The sequence below is a fragment of the Trachinotus anak genome, unplaced genomic scaffold (genome assembly GCF_046630095.1).
Source record: "Trachinotus anak isolate AG129_WGS33_773 ecotype Australia unplaced genomic scaffold, CSIRO_AGI_Tana_v1 ptg000002l, whole genome shotgun sequence".
Lineage (NCBI taxonomy): Eukaryota > Metazoa > Chordata > Actinopteri > Carangiformes > Carangidae > Trachinotus > Trachinotus anak.
In genome coordinates this window covers 18066386-18083518 of record NW_027273853.1, presented here as the reverse complement: position 1 = coordinate 18083518, position 17133 = coordinate 18066386, and the positions used below count along the sequence as shown (strand labels likewise).

The 17133-nt window shown below is 40.8% G+C and overlaps 1 protein-coding gene across 1 annotated transcript; it reads right to left on the bottom strand.

Annotated features, from left to right (window-relative positions):
• Positions 1–338: 338 nt before the first annotated feature.
• On the bottom strand, positions 339–16699 carry cd44b (CD44 molecule (IN blood group) b). The gene is made up of 8 exons (XM_071503257.1): positions 16279–16699; positions 6191–6356; positions 5436–5575; positions 5209–5274; positions 3534–3950; positions 2666–2746; positions 2418–2493; positions 339–2210 (listed from the first exon to the last, which is right to left on the bottom strand). The coding sequence occupies exons 1-8, from the start codon at positions 16340–16342 to the stop codon at positions 1997–1999; spliced, it is 1224 nt and encodes a 407-aa protein (XP_071359358.1). The 5' UTR covers positions 16343–16699; the 3' UTR covers positions 339–1996.
• Between the last annotated feature and the right edge of the window lie 434 nt (positions 16700–17133).

The window sequence follows — 17133 nt, the reverse complement described above, 5'->3', positions numbered from 1 at the left end:
TAAGAAGTGAAAAGTATAAAAAAATGCATTTGTCAAGCATCATTTTAGCCACTAACAGGCTAAAATTAGTACAATGTGTATGGAAAACATTGTTAAATTAAAGTGAAAATGTAAAATAGGAGTGAAAATATTGGCCTCATCAAAAAAGAAAAAAAATTGATGTATTTTGGACAAACATTCATGTTGATAGAAACCCAGTCCATGGTGCCTTGGAAACCTCGCTTCCACTTATGTGTGGGCAATGTAACCACTTGCATCCCCTGTCATGCCTTTCACTCACTTCCCTTTGTCTTTGCACATGCCGGGTAATCAGTGAGTGACCACCACATTTCAACACATCTCTTTCTATACACATTTATTTCATTCGTGACTTTACAAATCTTTTCAGCAACATCTGTTGTTAATTTGTCATAAAACCTGCCTACACTAGTACATTTTCTACTTCTCCTCAAAATGAATCATATAAGAGCAAAAGCAGGAAAAAAAACAACAACAATAGAACAAGACAGAAACGAAAAATCTGTTTACAATTGCTGTATATAATTCAGCTTTATACTGGAAAAACTGAAAAAAATAGCTGTCACACTGGGAATAATATTGACATGACACAATGTATGCTGTATTTCACCAATGAGAAGGTCAGAAGAAAAAGCATGGCAGCATTTTGTTTACATGTGTACCTGTACTTGACGGGTACGTTGAGGCCTGGAAAAGCACACGAGCTTCATTCACCATATGTGTTTACAGCACATGGGCTCCCCCTTATCATGTGTGACATTTAACTCAGCAGCTAAAGTTAAGCTGCTGTCGATCACTTGTCGAAATTGTGTGCTGAAAAAATGATCAATCTGCTACAGATACAATCCAATTCTTTCTGATGCTCATTCTTTTTTTTCCCCCCTAATCAATGTACACACTGTGTATATAGTATGAAATCATCATGGTCATCCTGCTTATCCTCAGGATAACCTCAGAGAATTTATATCATCATATTCCCGACTCAATGAATTGCAGTTTTGGATGCTATACATCAAGCTGATTCATATAATATCCATTCCATTTTGACTATTTCAAAATCAATTTGCAGTTGTTTACCTCAGACGTACAGTTTCTAATTAAATAACTCTCAAAAATGACACAGTCCTTTATTTAAAAGGGATACAAAACTCCTGCCAACCAGAAAATGAAAACAGAACAGCACTGGCAGCTAATGCTAAGGCGTTTCCAAAACATATACTTTATATACAGAGACCAAGAAAAAGGGATTCAAAGCTGCATAAATTAAGGAAGTGACATCCCCAGTTTTCTTGAAAATGGAAAAACCAAACTCCAGTCCACAGGCAATGTCTGAAATATACACAAGGTTACAACAATAAGCAAACAAATGAAATGAAATGAAAAACATGTAAAACACTGGGAGCCTTTGTTTAAAATTATTTTTTTCTATGTATCTATGTGGTATCTCAAATAAAATAAACCAGTTTTCATCATTTCCTATTTAGGCTGATAGGCCCTACACTTTATGATTCACCAATTCTATTAAAAAGTGAAAAATCTGTATTCAGCATGTTCTTCACAAATTACAACCCCCTCCCTTTTGAACCCATGCCTATCAAGCCCCATCACCAACAAAGCGCACAACCTCACAAACACAAAGAACTGACACAAAAAACTCATTCACACACACACACACACACACATGCACCCTGCTATGCACCGATGCATGATACCCCATCACGCATGACACCAGACAAACAAAATGCTGCACATGTTGGTTCAAAAAGACCTGGTCCCACTGAGAGGCAACAGCTTCAGACCCAGGAAACACAATCTTTCGAAGTAACACACACATAGACCCTTACTCAGTGTCCATTCATTCCTGACCACCGAAGCAGTTTATAACCCCAGTGTTTGGAGCCCCAACCCCAGCTTCTCTACTCTCAGCCATCTCCTCACTCTATCCCTCCTGACCTCACCCATACTCTACACTCCCCTCTCACGCCAGCTGTTCTTTATCTGGCGACTCCTCCAGCGTGATGACGGTGAACTCCTCCGTGTTGCCGTTCTCCTGGATTTTCTCATTGGTCATGAGGGTCACCATCTCCTGCTCTCTCTCCTGGGCGTGGGAGCTGGATGCTGATGCTGCTGCCCCGTTCCCCTCACCAGCGTCTTTGGCTGTGATCATCAGCGTCTGTCGCTTTCCGCACAGGCTGCAAATGCACATTCAGACACATTTATTTGTATTGATTTTTTTTTTTTTTTTTTGCCACCCCTTAGTGTGCAGCAAAATATGTGAAAATTGGAACCGTGATTACTGCCTACTGTGTGCAGTACGACAGAAAAGGGGGGTGTTAAAAATATGTTACATTGTTACATGTTCTTCAACATTCTTATAAAAATAACAATTGATGTCATACCTTTTTCTTTTGGCAAAGGCTGCACATGCAATAATTGCAGCAACTGCCAGAATCACTCCAATGATTACCAGCCAGTCTGGAGGGAGACATAACAAAATAACAAGCCATGGGTCGACAGTATTAAACCTGAGTCAGTAAGAAATAAAAATCACTGTTGGTAAAGAATGGATCCAAACAGGATTGTGTGCTTTTCTTATTAGACTGCAATCACATATGGAGTTATGTGGGAAAAAAACATGGTTGCTCACTCGTTGAATCGCTGCCTTGTTGATTAGGATCAGGCTGATCAGGGCCACGGGCCATTCCTTTGTCATTAATTGGTTCTGGAGCTGCGTGTCAGTAGGACAAAAAGTAAACATTTAATCTCAGATACAGATTATTCACTGACATATTAAAAAATATAAACATGTTTATGACATAAATCTAGATGAAATCATCTAATATATTGTAAGATATATTGGATGTCTTTACATTCCTTAAATCATTTATACAGTTTGTGAGGCTGCAGGCTTTGTGGCACCACATACTGCAAGCTGCATAATGATAATTTGATGAATGGATTTAATTTCAACACACAATTTTTTTTTTTACATTTGGTGTGTTTGTTTAATACACTGACCTTGGTTGTAATTCCTCCAATACAAAACAGCAATTAAAATCATTTAGGCCTGTTTTGTAATAAATTCACTCCATAGCTCAAACTAACACAAGAGGGCGTCCTATGTTCTTAAAGTTACTTCAGTCCTCCCAAACCTGTTGTATCTGTTGATGTCAGGATGAGCTGCACTTAAATTAACTCAAGCCATTTTCTATTATCCATTTGTGGACATACCGAGGGTAAAGCAGATAACAGGAGACTTGCAATCTAAAATATAATACACTCCCAAAGTTATTATAGAGATGAATTAGCACAGTCTCCACAAAAACATGGACATCATTTGCTCATTTGTTTTTAATGCATATCTATCATACAGGATTGCATTACATTGTCAGGCGTTGTTGTTTAACAGAAATCCTGCATAATTCAATAGGTTGTAATCACATAACACAACTCTACTTGTGCTTTGATTTGTAGCTGTTGCGCACTGGTAAATATTTTTGCTTGTGTTTTCTTACACTTGGCATCATCTTCGACTGTTCCCTCATTGTGCTCATTTTTAGTGGGAGTTTGTGTTTCCCCTGGCTCTCCAACAGGGGCCGTTGGAGAGGCTCCAGCCTCGTCGAAGTTAGGCGGCAGGATCCCAGATCCGGCTTGGTCAAGCTCCCCAGGGGTAAAAGGGGTGTTCTCACTCCCTCCAGAGGGAATTTCATCTGTAGCGCTTGTGGTAGCCTTTGGATTCTCTGCACTCATTTCTGTGGGTGTATTGATACCTGGTGGGGGGAATTCTCTTTCTGAAGAATCTTCCACAGGTGCTACTGTGAGGTCACCACTCTCACTATCAGAAGGATCAGTGGGTTGTATTTTTTGGGTGGTCTCTGGCTCTGCCTTGCCTTCTCCTGTTGTTGGGGCCTGAGGTGGTGGTGAGGACTCAGCTGATTAGAGAATAGAAAGGTTAAAACATGGTTACAGTCTATTAGATTTTGACCCGATTTATAAGAAAAACACTAGACATTACTTAGCAAAGTGGCAGCATCTATATAGTTATCATTTTATAATTCATAAAGCCTGATCCTATTCTCGACTTAGTGACTTATTCTCGACCATTTTCACTTTTCATGTTTTTATGTAGTCTTATCATATCAACATTTATTTTACAGTAATAATTAAAGCACAATACATATTACAATACATATTTACCTATGAATATGTAACATATCTACCGTGAAAATGCATGGTAGACTTTCTCAGTAAAGCTGAGCCATTCCTCAATATGTATAAAATAGCTGGTGCTAAATTACTGAAAAATGTCTTGTTAGACAGCATGTCATTTTAATTAAATGGCATGCTGTCTGACAAGATGGCTGGTTTTGCCATTTTGTGCTGGTATATAAATAACAGCACAAAATTAGTCACATACTGCTTGATAAGCTTGGTGTTAAGCAGCTATCACTTCGGATTTCCACTCCCGGTTTTGTTGTTATTATGTTTCTTAAACTAAGTGTTTTATAATAGGTTTACAGGGTATCTCTGTCTGGAATCATTGTTGATAGTATTTGTTTTACTACACTGTGTTATATGTGTTTTCATTTAGGTGCCACATCCCTATGTATGTACGTACTGCGACATGTAAGAGCTATTTTTACTGTTATGCATTCAAAAAACACATGAATGGCCTTGGCTTGGCAAAAAAAAAAAAAAAAAAGGAAACCCAGTGGTTGGAAAACGGATCCTTCATAGCACTTAAGGCAGTCATATAAGTAACCTCACCCAGCTGTTTTCTAGTTCAGCCAGAGATGAAATGGGTTGACTGTATGTCCCACCTCAGGTAACATAGCTCGGAGCTGAGAGGATGTTGGTATCGCCTTTAGTGATGAGATCATTTGGTAACAAGACTAAGGTGATGTCAAGGAGGTTTCATTGTGCTGCGGCTCAAATGAGAGTTTGTGCATCGTGTAATAGGATCAGTTCCATGACATACATAACCACCTGAGTTTAATAATCTGGAGATTCTGCACGTTTTTAAAAGTTGACCTCCCATCAACTGTAAATTCAAGACATTAGTAGGTCAAATCATAGAAACTGACTTTTTCGGTTGTTAGATTATATAAGCGCTTAAACTCTTAAAGTTTGGATACATGGTGACAAATGAGTGCTAAATAAATTGAGGGGGAATGGGCATATTGTACTTACCTGGTGCATCCCCAGGTGAGTGTTCTGATGAAATTATTTCTTTTTCACAGTTCTTGTCAGGCCCAGCTGGAACATGGGGGAACAGGAAGTAGATATTACCAAAAAAAGCAAATAACACCAGGTCTATGCCACACAGACTGTAAATTCACAAGACACTTTGAGGAATTTGAATATCAGCAATAGACAGCACAGATGTGAAACTGACTATTTCCTGCAGCTACAGTCACCTTTGTCGTCATAGCAGAGGGCATCAAATTCATCAGTTGTTGAACGTGGATAAGTAAGGATCCCAGTCATGTTCTTTGCACAGTTTTCATGAGGCATCTGTCTGAGGATGGCAATGCTCCCATTGTTAATCCAGCCGTTCCTGAACAGACACAACAATATTATTATTAGAAGACATATTTTAACACAATTTGGAGACATTTGTTGATACAGAATGCAATCTGTCTCCAAGCAGCCACGTCTAAACACATTACATCATTCTAATAACTGAAGTAATTCACAATGCTCTGTGAAGCAGAGACAAACACAGTTAAGCAACAGATGGTGGTTTCTTTTACTGGAAGTTTGCGTGATTTCAACCACATGACAAAGTGGTGTTTTCATGATGTAAAACAGAAGGATCCCTTCCTTTTTTTCTGGTTTTACATCTCAGAATGAGGTGTAATGGTGGTGAACGAGCACATTTAATTGAAAAGTTGAATTTTGTTGGGTTTTAATTATGAATGAATTCTGACTATGAATAAAAACATTTTCTGTGGCCTTTCAGAAGTAAAGAAGATTGGTATGAGGGGTCCCAACTCATGGCAAGATCTTGAGAGTGAGGTCGCTGTAGATATTTCATAATAAATGATCAATCTGTATATTTTATACATATTTTACAGCCTAAAATGATTTCATGTTTTTTTCAGTTTAAAAAAAGTGTTCTTCACAACAGTAAATATAAATAATTATATTAGACAAAGGCTCTTGGTTTTACCTGCAGGTTTCCATGTCTTTATCATAGGCCTCCTGGACTTGTTCGGCACTTGCCAATGTGCTCTGTAGCTGCTCACAAATCTTTTCAGCCATGGAAAAATTCAGGGAGTGACGGCTTTCTCCCTCAACCAAAAATACCCCGGCATAGCTGCAGCTCCGAGAATTCACTGCAGAGAAGGAGAAAGAAAAATATACAATAGCTAAAGTGTTTTCCATGGTTCAACATCATTTAGATACAGTACATGGGGAGAGAGTAGTCTGCAGGTGATTGAACCTTGTCAGGTTTTTTATTTCTACTGTGGCACTTGAAATAATAAGTGCAAATAATTCTTTGGCAGTAACAGAGAGTAAATCTAATAACTGAATGACACACATACTACACATTTTTAAAAAAATGAATAAATAGATAAATAAAATACACATAAAATCAACTAGTCATTTCAATGTGTTCATGTCTTCTGACCTCAGCAGTTCAAAACCATATTTTTAACAAGCTGAGATAGACAATGGGTTTAAGATCAAGGAATCAATATAAGACAGCTGATGATTAATTTAGTTAGAGGAGCTATTTACTGCTCATTGACAACTGTTTTGTGTACATGAGCACCTTATTTTTCCTGTTAGGGGAAAAAATGAGCTTTTCACACAATCCAACTACCATTTCTTCCAGTCAGGAGATTCACTTACTAATTTCCATGAGACACTGTGATTGTACACTTGAATGCTTTTACAGCCGTATAATGTACAATGAGAAAAATCTCCAGTTTGCATGTGTGGTGTGTTTTGCGTTTATGTTCAAGTGTGAGTCATGAGATGTTTCTTCTGATGAACTTTCTAGCAGAGAAGAATCATGAGACAGGCAGCATACTCATCTACAGTGTTTGGCCCTGATGCCTTTCAGTATTTTATGTATTTTGTGTAGAGAAATTGTGCAAACAAGCATATACATCACTTACATATGGTATGCTTTTTACTACAATCGCTGACCTCCTCTTCAGAAAGGCACAGGTTTAACCCTGGTTTTATCAGGCAGTGAAAATTCCCTTTGTGTGCATCCTCCTCTGTAACTGCTTAAGCAGATCTTTATATACCTTATCAAAAATGTGGTATCCAAAGTTTCATTATTCTTTGCAAAACACTCAGTAGTCAGTGTTGTCTCTACAACAGGGGCCTGTGAATTTATGGTTGTGTAACGAACAGAATCGAATCACCAGCTTCACACTAACTGACATGCATTCATGGGCACTGATTGGAGTGGTGTGTGTATGGGGTGAAGTTGTTTGTGTGTCCTTTCTATGTGCTGCTGTCTGAGGAGTGTATGTGTGTGATGAGCCTGGTCTATGGTACGGTGCAGCACACAAACAACACTAAAGGATGTGTATGGTTAGTATGGACTGAGGAAGCAACCGATAAGCAGCACAGCTCTCCTTGACCCTGGACTGCCCCTTACCTTCCCATTACCTTGCAAGTAGGACACAGACTTTGAGTGTTTTTGACTGTACTCTTCTATTTATATAACTGAATACACCCTCTGGGGGTGTGTTACAACTGGCGTTGTTGACAGGACTTGACTCCCGGTGTCTGTAGATTGCAAAAGCAACATGACTGATCAAAATGAACCACATCCTGGCCCAAGTAGGGAAACTTTAGCTTTTAGTGCAGTGTTAGAGTGTTAGTTCTTTTGCGAGGGATTCCAACAGAATTTAGGGCTGAATTTACTCTCTGTTGTTTAGAAGGCAAGGCGAAAAGGGAGATTTTAATTTTACCACCAGACAAGTGCCAGACAGCTGAATTAATTTTCAATGAGTTCGAAAATTTGTATGGGGATAAAACCGCTGCTGCAGTCCTGCACTCTTGGTTTTTCAATGCCTGCCAAGACCTTTTTTTTTTGTACTGAGACTACAAGAACATTTTCTCAGATTAAAGAGAGATTCCAGGGGTATTAGTGATGAAAATATTCTGCTCAGAGAGCACCTAATTGAAGGACTAAAAGATACTGCAATTAGGGGGGAATTTAGAACCAAGATTTCATGAAATCATAATCTGACATTTGAAACAATTAAAGCAGAGTTTGTTTTGAGGGAGCATGCTCATGGGGAAACAGCTGAGCAAGTTCATTGCTTTGCCAATGGAGGGGAGCGATATTTCAACAACTTCAATATCAATGACCTGCAACAGATCAAGTCAGAGTCACGAGATGAAATGACATAACATATGACGACACAATTCAATGAACTATCTCAATCTGTGGGATTTTCGGTCATATGTACACTAGACTACACCAAACAAGCCAGATTGGAATCAGCATATCAAAAACACAGCCATGCTGGGGATGAGGCTCAAAACTGTTCAAATTAATATGATGAACCGGGTAACCCCATCTGTAATGCCTGTTCCCAGCCTGGCCATATAGCTCGCTTTTGTTAAAGCAGGGCTAGATCAGCATCTTTACACTAAATGACACCACTATGGCAGCCCAGACGGTGGGTAGTTCAGGTTCAATTGGGCCTCAAACTAAAGATATGTACTGATCTGATCTGAACAGTTCGTAAAGTGGATGTATGCCTTGACAATGTCCCAATACAGTGTATTCTAGATACTAGATCAAATGTGTCAATGACGAGTAACAGCTAGTTTAGGTGGGACAAGTGGAACTTCCTGAATGTGGCTTTTGGTGAGTAAGGTCCACTGTCTGACAGACTCTGTCCTTGGAGGAAGGGTCTTGATAAGGGTTCGAAACCTCAGTGACTCACCAAGGTACCTTTACAGACATCAGAAGCTAGCTAAGACTTTTTTATTGACCCAACAGATGTCAAACAAGAAAATGATGTGATTGTGACCTGTGTGGGTACAAACACTGATAAAGCTGTATGCAGCAAACACTGCAGTCTCTCAGTCCATCTTGGTCTCCTCTTTGTGTGCAGGTGTTGTTGCTGTGGATTGAATATCTAGGCCTACTTAAAACAGCTCATTTGGAGTGTTCTGTGTGACTGACTGTAAAGCCAATGGAATCTTTAGCTAACTGGCCCTAAGTTCTGTTGTTTGTTTCTGTTTATACTTAAGTGAGCTCTCTCTCATTTCCTCTCAGTCTCCTCTCTGTGTGCAGGTCCAGGGTCCCTTCTATGCTATGACCTGCTGTCTGAGGGCGGGGTTGTGCTTCTTATCTGTAAGGCTGAATAGTGTATTAGTGTGATGAGCCTGGTCCATTGTACCAAACAGGTCTGATAACAAAAGATGGGTATGGTTATCATGGACTGAGAAAGCAACCAACTAGCAGCACAGCTCGCCTTGACGCTGGAATGCCCCTTACCTTGCCTCTGCAAATCAGACATGGACTTCAAGTGTTTCAAGTGTCTTCTATTTATATAACTGGAGTCTCCCACTTAAGCTATAAGCTCCCTTGATTTTAATTTTTATGCCTTTATATAATAAAGCAAGCTTTTAAACTAAACTTTCATGTTGTGAGGTCTCTTGTCAAAATGATTAACCCATAGCCCCCCTGCAACATATCGCAGGGGGTGTGTTACAGTTGTTAGCCAGGAATCCTCAAAACCTGCTTTTTGTAAAAATCATCATTTCAAAGCTATAGATCAGTGAAAGGTTGTAAGTTAACCAGTGCACAGTGTGTGTAGTGTTGCCCTCTTTGCTTAGTTTGCCTGACTAAAGGAGAAGCTTCAGGGAAATGACTTTGCATCAATGAAATGAAAACAAAAATGCAAACTAAGCCTAGCAAATGAGCAGCTCAGCCAGCTGTGGCATGTGTACACAGGTAGATCACTTCATTAAAATAGCCACACACATGCGCTCGCCACACACTAACAACACTAGGCAAATTGTTTGAATTGGTAAGAATTGGATTTCAGCAGGGGATTTTTCTCTTATGAGCTGGTGAGCATTTGCGTTGACAATGAAAAGGAAAGACTCCACCTGGGAAGAGTCTTGCAACATAAATAGGGACACACAACTCCTGCACTCACTGTTTTCTTTTGACTTTAGAACTCTGTGGGTGGTTCCCCTTTCCAAATAGGGAAATACAAATTTTGTGCAAGAGAATTTCTGTGGAAGTACAATAATTTTGAAAGCATATTATCATAATTAGGAATAAGACTGAAATCTGATCGCTGCTATGTAGATTTCGTGGTGAATAGCAGAAGTAAAACTTATTAAATGAACATTATTATCAACATGTACACTGTAAGCATTTGATCAGGAAGCTGATGGATCAGTTCTGCAGAGGCTTATCAAATACTTCTGCTCAAAACAGGCATGTGGCAACATTTTGTGCAGCAAGACTCATACTCAAAGTAAAAATATCAGCGCAGTGAATTGCATGGTGCCTGTGGATTTTAATGTGCTGTACTAAAAAAAATATAGAATCCCTTACCACCACAAACACCACCAACAGCCATATGAAGACTGATTGAAACCCATACATACACAGAAAAAAACCCAAATCTGCACTATCTGTTTGCCACTGGTTTGAATGTGCTGCCATGGTGACGGATGCATGAGTTGTGAAAGTCACTCTGCAGCAACATCAGACTTGTACAGGAAGATCACACATGGCATAAAGCATATTTCTGATTACTGAGCTTCCTGCATTCAACTGTGAAGTCCTCCAACTTACACAGAAAATAAGTAAACAAAAATCTAACCTGCAGCCACACTTATTAGACAGTTTTTGAATAAATAAAGTAACTATCATGCTATTTCAGTTTAAAGCCTCCACTGTAAGACTAAAGAAAGAAATCATGCTGGGATACTAAAATACACTCAACAAATTTATTTTAAAGCTTCAGTTCAGAACCTTTTTTGCACTGTAAAACAGTGATTTGCATTGTTGTTGCATTGGATTACATTATATTGTACAGTGCCTGCCTCAGGAATGTGCTCACATAGCGCTCAGGCTCAGCACTTCTCAGGCTGTATCCTCTTGCATTGCAGCATGCAAATGGTGAACTCTTGCGATAAGGAAAAAAAAAACCAAAACATACTTGTTTGAATTAAATATCTTGTCTGTTGCAGGCATCCCCACTACATATACGTATATTCCACCTGCAGATACTTGATGAATAAAACACCCCAAACATTAGGAAATATGTCGTTGTTATTTGTAATTTTGTGGTCATGATTATCTCCTTGTTGCGGGGAAAGCCGGTCTCTAAAAGACTAGACATGATGAAGAATAACTCCCCCTGCTTTTCCACTGGCTTCTATGAGTAAACAGACCACTTGCAGCAGCAGGAAGTTGAACTCTCTGCTGCTAGTGGCAGCTGGGCAACAAGAGTCAGTGCCAGCACTTGTTTTGTAAGACAGTTCCAGTTCTTTGTTATCTCTCTCTCTCTCTCCTTCTCTTTCTCTAACACACACGTACCTGAAAGAACCTCAACACATGCTGCCACATGGCACAGTTTCCCCGAAAGTAAAGGGGTGAAAACAAGACAATTGTCCTGGCCTTGCAAACCTGCCCAAAGAGATCAAACAGCTTACCATCAGTAAAGCTGAAAAGGCGGCTGACATGAATCTGAGGTATACTCATTAGTATGCAGAGAGAACAGTCATGAGTGTCTTTATACAGTCCAGAGGCCTGCTATGCCAAGGCACTGACTCTCCCAAAGGCTCCATTGTCATCTAATGGAGTTGAAACCAAGGAAACTGCAAAGTCTGGGTGTATAGAACCTGAGAGAAAGGGAGCTTTAACACTGCGTCTTGCCAAAAACTCCAGCTGCTCTAGAAGTAATAGACAAGCCTGACTCTCACTTCACTTTTGCATTCCCCCTCTCTTTTCTTTTGTCTTGTTTTCTCTCATTACTCTGTGTTTGTCTTCTCTAGGCCAGCAATAAAGTAAAAATTACCCCCTGCATGCAAGTGTACACAGGCACCACACAAGCAGATCACAGATGCTCTTGCACACAAACATGAATATTCCTTGAGTCATAACCTTTGTAGAGTCCTGACGGGGCACGGAGTAGGGCAAGAGAACATGTATTCTCAGTATCTTGATGTCATAATAACATGCCCAATCTTGTGTTTCTTAGATACACCTGACTGAATATGTTTTCTGAGAATATCATGAGTGCATGATCTGATGCCCACTACTACATCAAAATCCTTTTAGCCATAGTTTATCAGCTGGTTTGGAGCGAGACCATGTTACCATCACTCTCACAATGTTTCATTGTCCTGCATTATCACACTTGTGAAATGGTGAAGTTGTTCTGTCAGCAGGCACGTCTTTCACTCCCATGGTCACAACTTAGGTCCACTGGGCCAGTGGGACAGGTGAAACATGAGATCTGGTGCACATGTATTTGCACGCACACACACACACACACACACACACACACACACACACACACAATCACACATAGGTACACACACATTACCTGAAGGACTATCTGATTTCTTTGTGTGAACCATTTCCTTCCTCAACTTCTGTTTTCCAACACCACCCATTTTACACAACTGAAAACAACCACATGTGAAATAGAACAGGCAGATGCACTTGTTTTCAGCCTTACAGTCCCCTCTGAATTAAGAATTTGTTTCAGCAAAATTCAAATAGTTATTCTGTGATAAGAAACCTCCTGCGACAAGAAACTGGACTTCCTACATTCTTTTCAGTCAGATTTGAAAAGGAAACAAGTCAAGTCAAGTCAAATAACATGTTATTTATATGGTGCCAAATCACCACAGAAGTTATCTCAAGGCACTTTCCAAATGGAATGTTTCTTAAAGTATAAGAAAGAGACCCAACAATTCCCACTGAGAGCAAGCACTTGGTAACAGCTGCAAGGAAAAACTTCCTTTAAGAGGCAGAAACCTCAGGCAGAACAGGCTCAGGGTCAGCTTCCATCTGCCTCGACCTTAATGGAAATGGCACACTTTAAAACATTTCTTGTACCGCGGAGGTCCTCTGACCTTGAATTTGTTAGCACGATTAATTGCCAAACTCCTAATTCAGCAAGCAAAAAAACTGTTTTACACCATACTGTTCATATATTTTAAATGATATCTGTCTTCTGTTTGTTGTTGTTCATTAGGGTTTTAATTCATTTTAATTCAGTTTTTCTATGACTGTTTCTTTCCTAGGAAATTGTTTGAGATCGTGGGAAATGCGCTTATCACCTTTTTTTTTGCTGAAAATCAGGAGGTGGTTAGGCCAGCTTAGCAAGCAGACTGAAAACAGGGAAAACGTCAACTCTACGTCCCTCCAAGGCTCAAAAACATGCAACCCAGCATATTCAAAACAAAAACATGCGTTGTTCGATTAATTTGTACACAAACAATAATGTAAAAACAGCACTTTGGACAATTAGCTGTTTCCCTCTGCTTCCAGTCTTTATGCTAATAGCTAAGCTAATCACCCCTGGCTCTAGCCTGTGGTGACTGCTGAAGGAGTGCCCTGGTTTCAAGATGGGTGTCCCGACAATATATTTAAAACACTAAAATGTCCAGGGTTTCATCACAATATTATACTTGGTTTAAGTGCTTACATAGTTTATCATTTTCTGTCCCACTCATTATTGCCTAACTGTATAAAAACTTAATCATATGTCAATAATTGGTCTGTAGCTAGGTGTGTTAGTCAATGTGTTGTTGCCAAGACTGTTGCTAGCGTATGAGTAATAGGCAAGTATCATAGGCTATGACGCTGTTGGGTCAGAATGCTAACAGTTAGCTGTCATGTGGAAGAGTCTGTCTTTTCTGAGGAGCTCCAGGAGGTTTACCTCTTCCTTTGTAAGATGCCCAGCAATGAAAATGCTGCATACATTGCGCCCGTGGTGTTGAAAGGTGTGCTCGGTAGGTGTGCTAACTTATGGTGTGTGCATAAGTGCAATATATGCATGTGGATAAAGGTATGGTACACTTAACTGTGGCTGATGATACAGAGAGTTTGGAAATCACTGCCTTGTGCAAGAGGATGTGTGTATAGTACAGAGCTCTCTGAGCAATTTTCCCAGGACACAAAGACTTTAGTGTATATGAGGAAGATAAACAGATGGGGGGGGGGGCGTGTAGAGAGCATGAACCTCACAGAATGGTTTTAGAAAGTAATTAGTAGGTGTAACAGCACACAAAGAGAAAGGCAAAACCTGGAACTTGAGGATCCCTTAACCAGTTAAGACCAGTTCAATCAGTGTCGAAAGCACTGGGTAAAGAAGAGAAATTAAGGAGAGCAGGTTATACAAGATATTAGTGCTGGGCCATTCAGCTTTAGGGAGGTTAGTTTGTAAAGGTACAGTGTGAGGAGGCAAGCACGTGTCTGGGAGTCTCAGATGGCAGGAGATGGTACTCAGACCCTGTAACAAGCGCAAGCCTTCTTTGTCAGGGCTCAGTCCCAATCCACAGGGCCCTGACCACCCTTCACCTTGAAACATGACACGAGGGCACGCAGGAGGGGTTGTTAACGCCATGGAGGCAAATACAGCCACAGGAAATCCAGTGGTATGGTTGGCCCAAGTGAATGCATTTGTGTTTGTGAGCCTATGTGTGTTTGAGAGACAGAGCCTGATCTGCTGTCGAGAAGAAGCAGGACTCAGAATTATGATCAGTCTATTGTATCAGCACTGGGATGTGTTGACAGCTGTGCATATCTTTACCATTTTGATCATCAGACCATCGATGTTAAATCTCTAACTGGGTGTTGGAGTCAAGAAATTAACAAATTATGAAATTGGTGATTGGTGATAACTCTTCCCAGTCTCATGATCAGCTGAATTATTGAAAGGCAGTAATGCATTTGAATTATTCTACACTGGATTTTTATCACATTGCTTGGAGAGGTCATATAGCTGCATATAAATTTAAAAGAATGAAATTAAGTGAATTAACTACTGGAAAAAAACTATTTTGAGAGCCTTATATATTAGAGAGACCAGTTACCAAATGTACTCAAATTACAGTTTTTTTCAGACAGTTTTCATTGAACCATGCATGCTTATAGTAGCTGTTGGTGGACATTCAGACAGCCTTGTAAAAGCCCTCCATAAATCTCATCCTGGTTTAATATGGAAGCCTGGCCTGGCCACAAGTCCTGCTCTTAATGATGTGCTTAAGGTGAAACACAGCTACAGGTATAAGGTTCAAAGACAACGTCTGGACCCAGACAAGCAGTAACCACTGCAGGACACTTCTCACTAGACAGCAATTACTCTCAACACTCAGATACAGACATCACCCCCTCCCTCCTCCCACATACAGTGCACATACAAGCTGTCTAGGTAGTCTCTTATTTCCCTTTAAATACTGGTCAAGTTTATAGCCTGATGATGATTGTTCTTTGGCACAGTGCCAGAGGGAGTCTTTGTGAACAACCCCTCCACCACCTCCTCAGGGAGCAAGCCAGACAAACCCTAGACCTGTTTGATTCAGTACCAACTTTACCTCAAGAGATATATCGCTCCGAGCAACAAATCCAATCAAAACCGTACAGGCAGCACATGTGAGACAGAGACAAAAAGAAAAGAGGGAGACAATAGGAGCGAAAAGCCACAGCGATTGCTGAACATCCTTTGTGTCAGAGAATAAAGCATTAAGCGTGGCAGCACAGACTCCAGCTGTAACAGCACAGCAATAAAAGAAAATAAAAGCCTCTCTTTCTGCTTCTAACTGAAAACAAGGAGTGATTCTGAGAGCTAGTCTGATCATCTGAAAACCGTGATAAATAAGGTTCACTTCCCAGAGTGGGAATGCATGTGAGGCAGAGAGTGAGCAAGAGCGCCTGTCTCCTTTGTGTCTGTCAGGAGTCTCAGACTGCCAGACGTAAGCCTGTCTGTGCTGGTGTAGCACGCGCTCTCTTACCGGCATCCACTCGTCCATTCTACAAGCAGCAGCAGAAGCAGCAGCAGAGCACAGCCTCTTTCTTTCAATGTCTTCTCTTTACATGAATACTCACTCAAATTCTCAACTAGGTTCAAATGGGGGGTGAAAAACCCCAAACAATACTGGTTCTAAAAAACAGGCGACAAAGGAGGATTACCAGACAGTCGGATTGCCAGGCAAAATTTAGGCAGAATAAGGAACAAAAAAAAAAAAAAAATCCACAAACAAAGAGCCATCCGCTGGGCGAAGGCAGAGTCCCCTCACCTTTAAGATCTGACCTGGAGAAGGCCAGTAATCCAAAGGTGACCCCCAAGACAAGCGTCCACATCCTGGGCAAAGCGTCTGGTGATGACTGGGTGAGTATCTGGTAGTAAAGGTGTGTAACAGTTCTCCTGTGGTCCTGTCGTCCCTCTGCCAGGAGTGACGGGTGGTGTGTGTGTGTGTGTGTGTGTGTGTGTGTGTATAAGTGTGTAAGTGTGTGTGCGAAAGAGAGAGCGTGAGTGAGTGAGAGAGCTGTGAAAAAAAGAGAGAGAGAGAGGGAGAGAGAGAGAGTGAGAGAGAGAGAGAGAGAGGAAAACCGGTACTGTGGAGTGAGTTGCTGTGAGTGTCTGGTAGCTGCTGGAGCTGACTCAGACTTTGCTCCAACTTTTCTATTCTCTGTCTGAGAGACACAGAGGCTAGTGGCACACACGTAGGAGGGGAAGAGTGGTTCATGTGAGCACACACCCTTCTGCCTCTCCCACACTTGCCCCACCCCCCCCTCCCGCCCCACCTCACACAGCTTCTCTTTTTCTCTCTTGCCCCCCCTCCCACCCCTTCTGCCTCTACACTAAGGAGGAAAGAGAAGAGGGCAAGATAAGAAGAAGGTGATCTCTCCCTCTGTCTGGCTGCTTATCCTTGCTGCCTTTTCCTCTTTTCACGTTTCTGACAGCAACAGTTTCGGAGAGCCCATCTGGTCTTTTGTTCAGTCCTCACTCCATTTTCAATTCATCCGATTTACTTGTCCCCGGTCCCTCTGTGTGTGATCATGTGCCACCAATCAAAAGAGGTCACATCCATTTCACAGAGACCCACCTCACCTTCGAGTTTTTATACAACCGCAAAACAGTGGTAGAAATC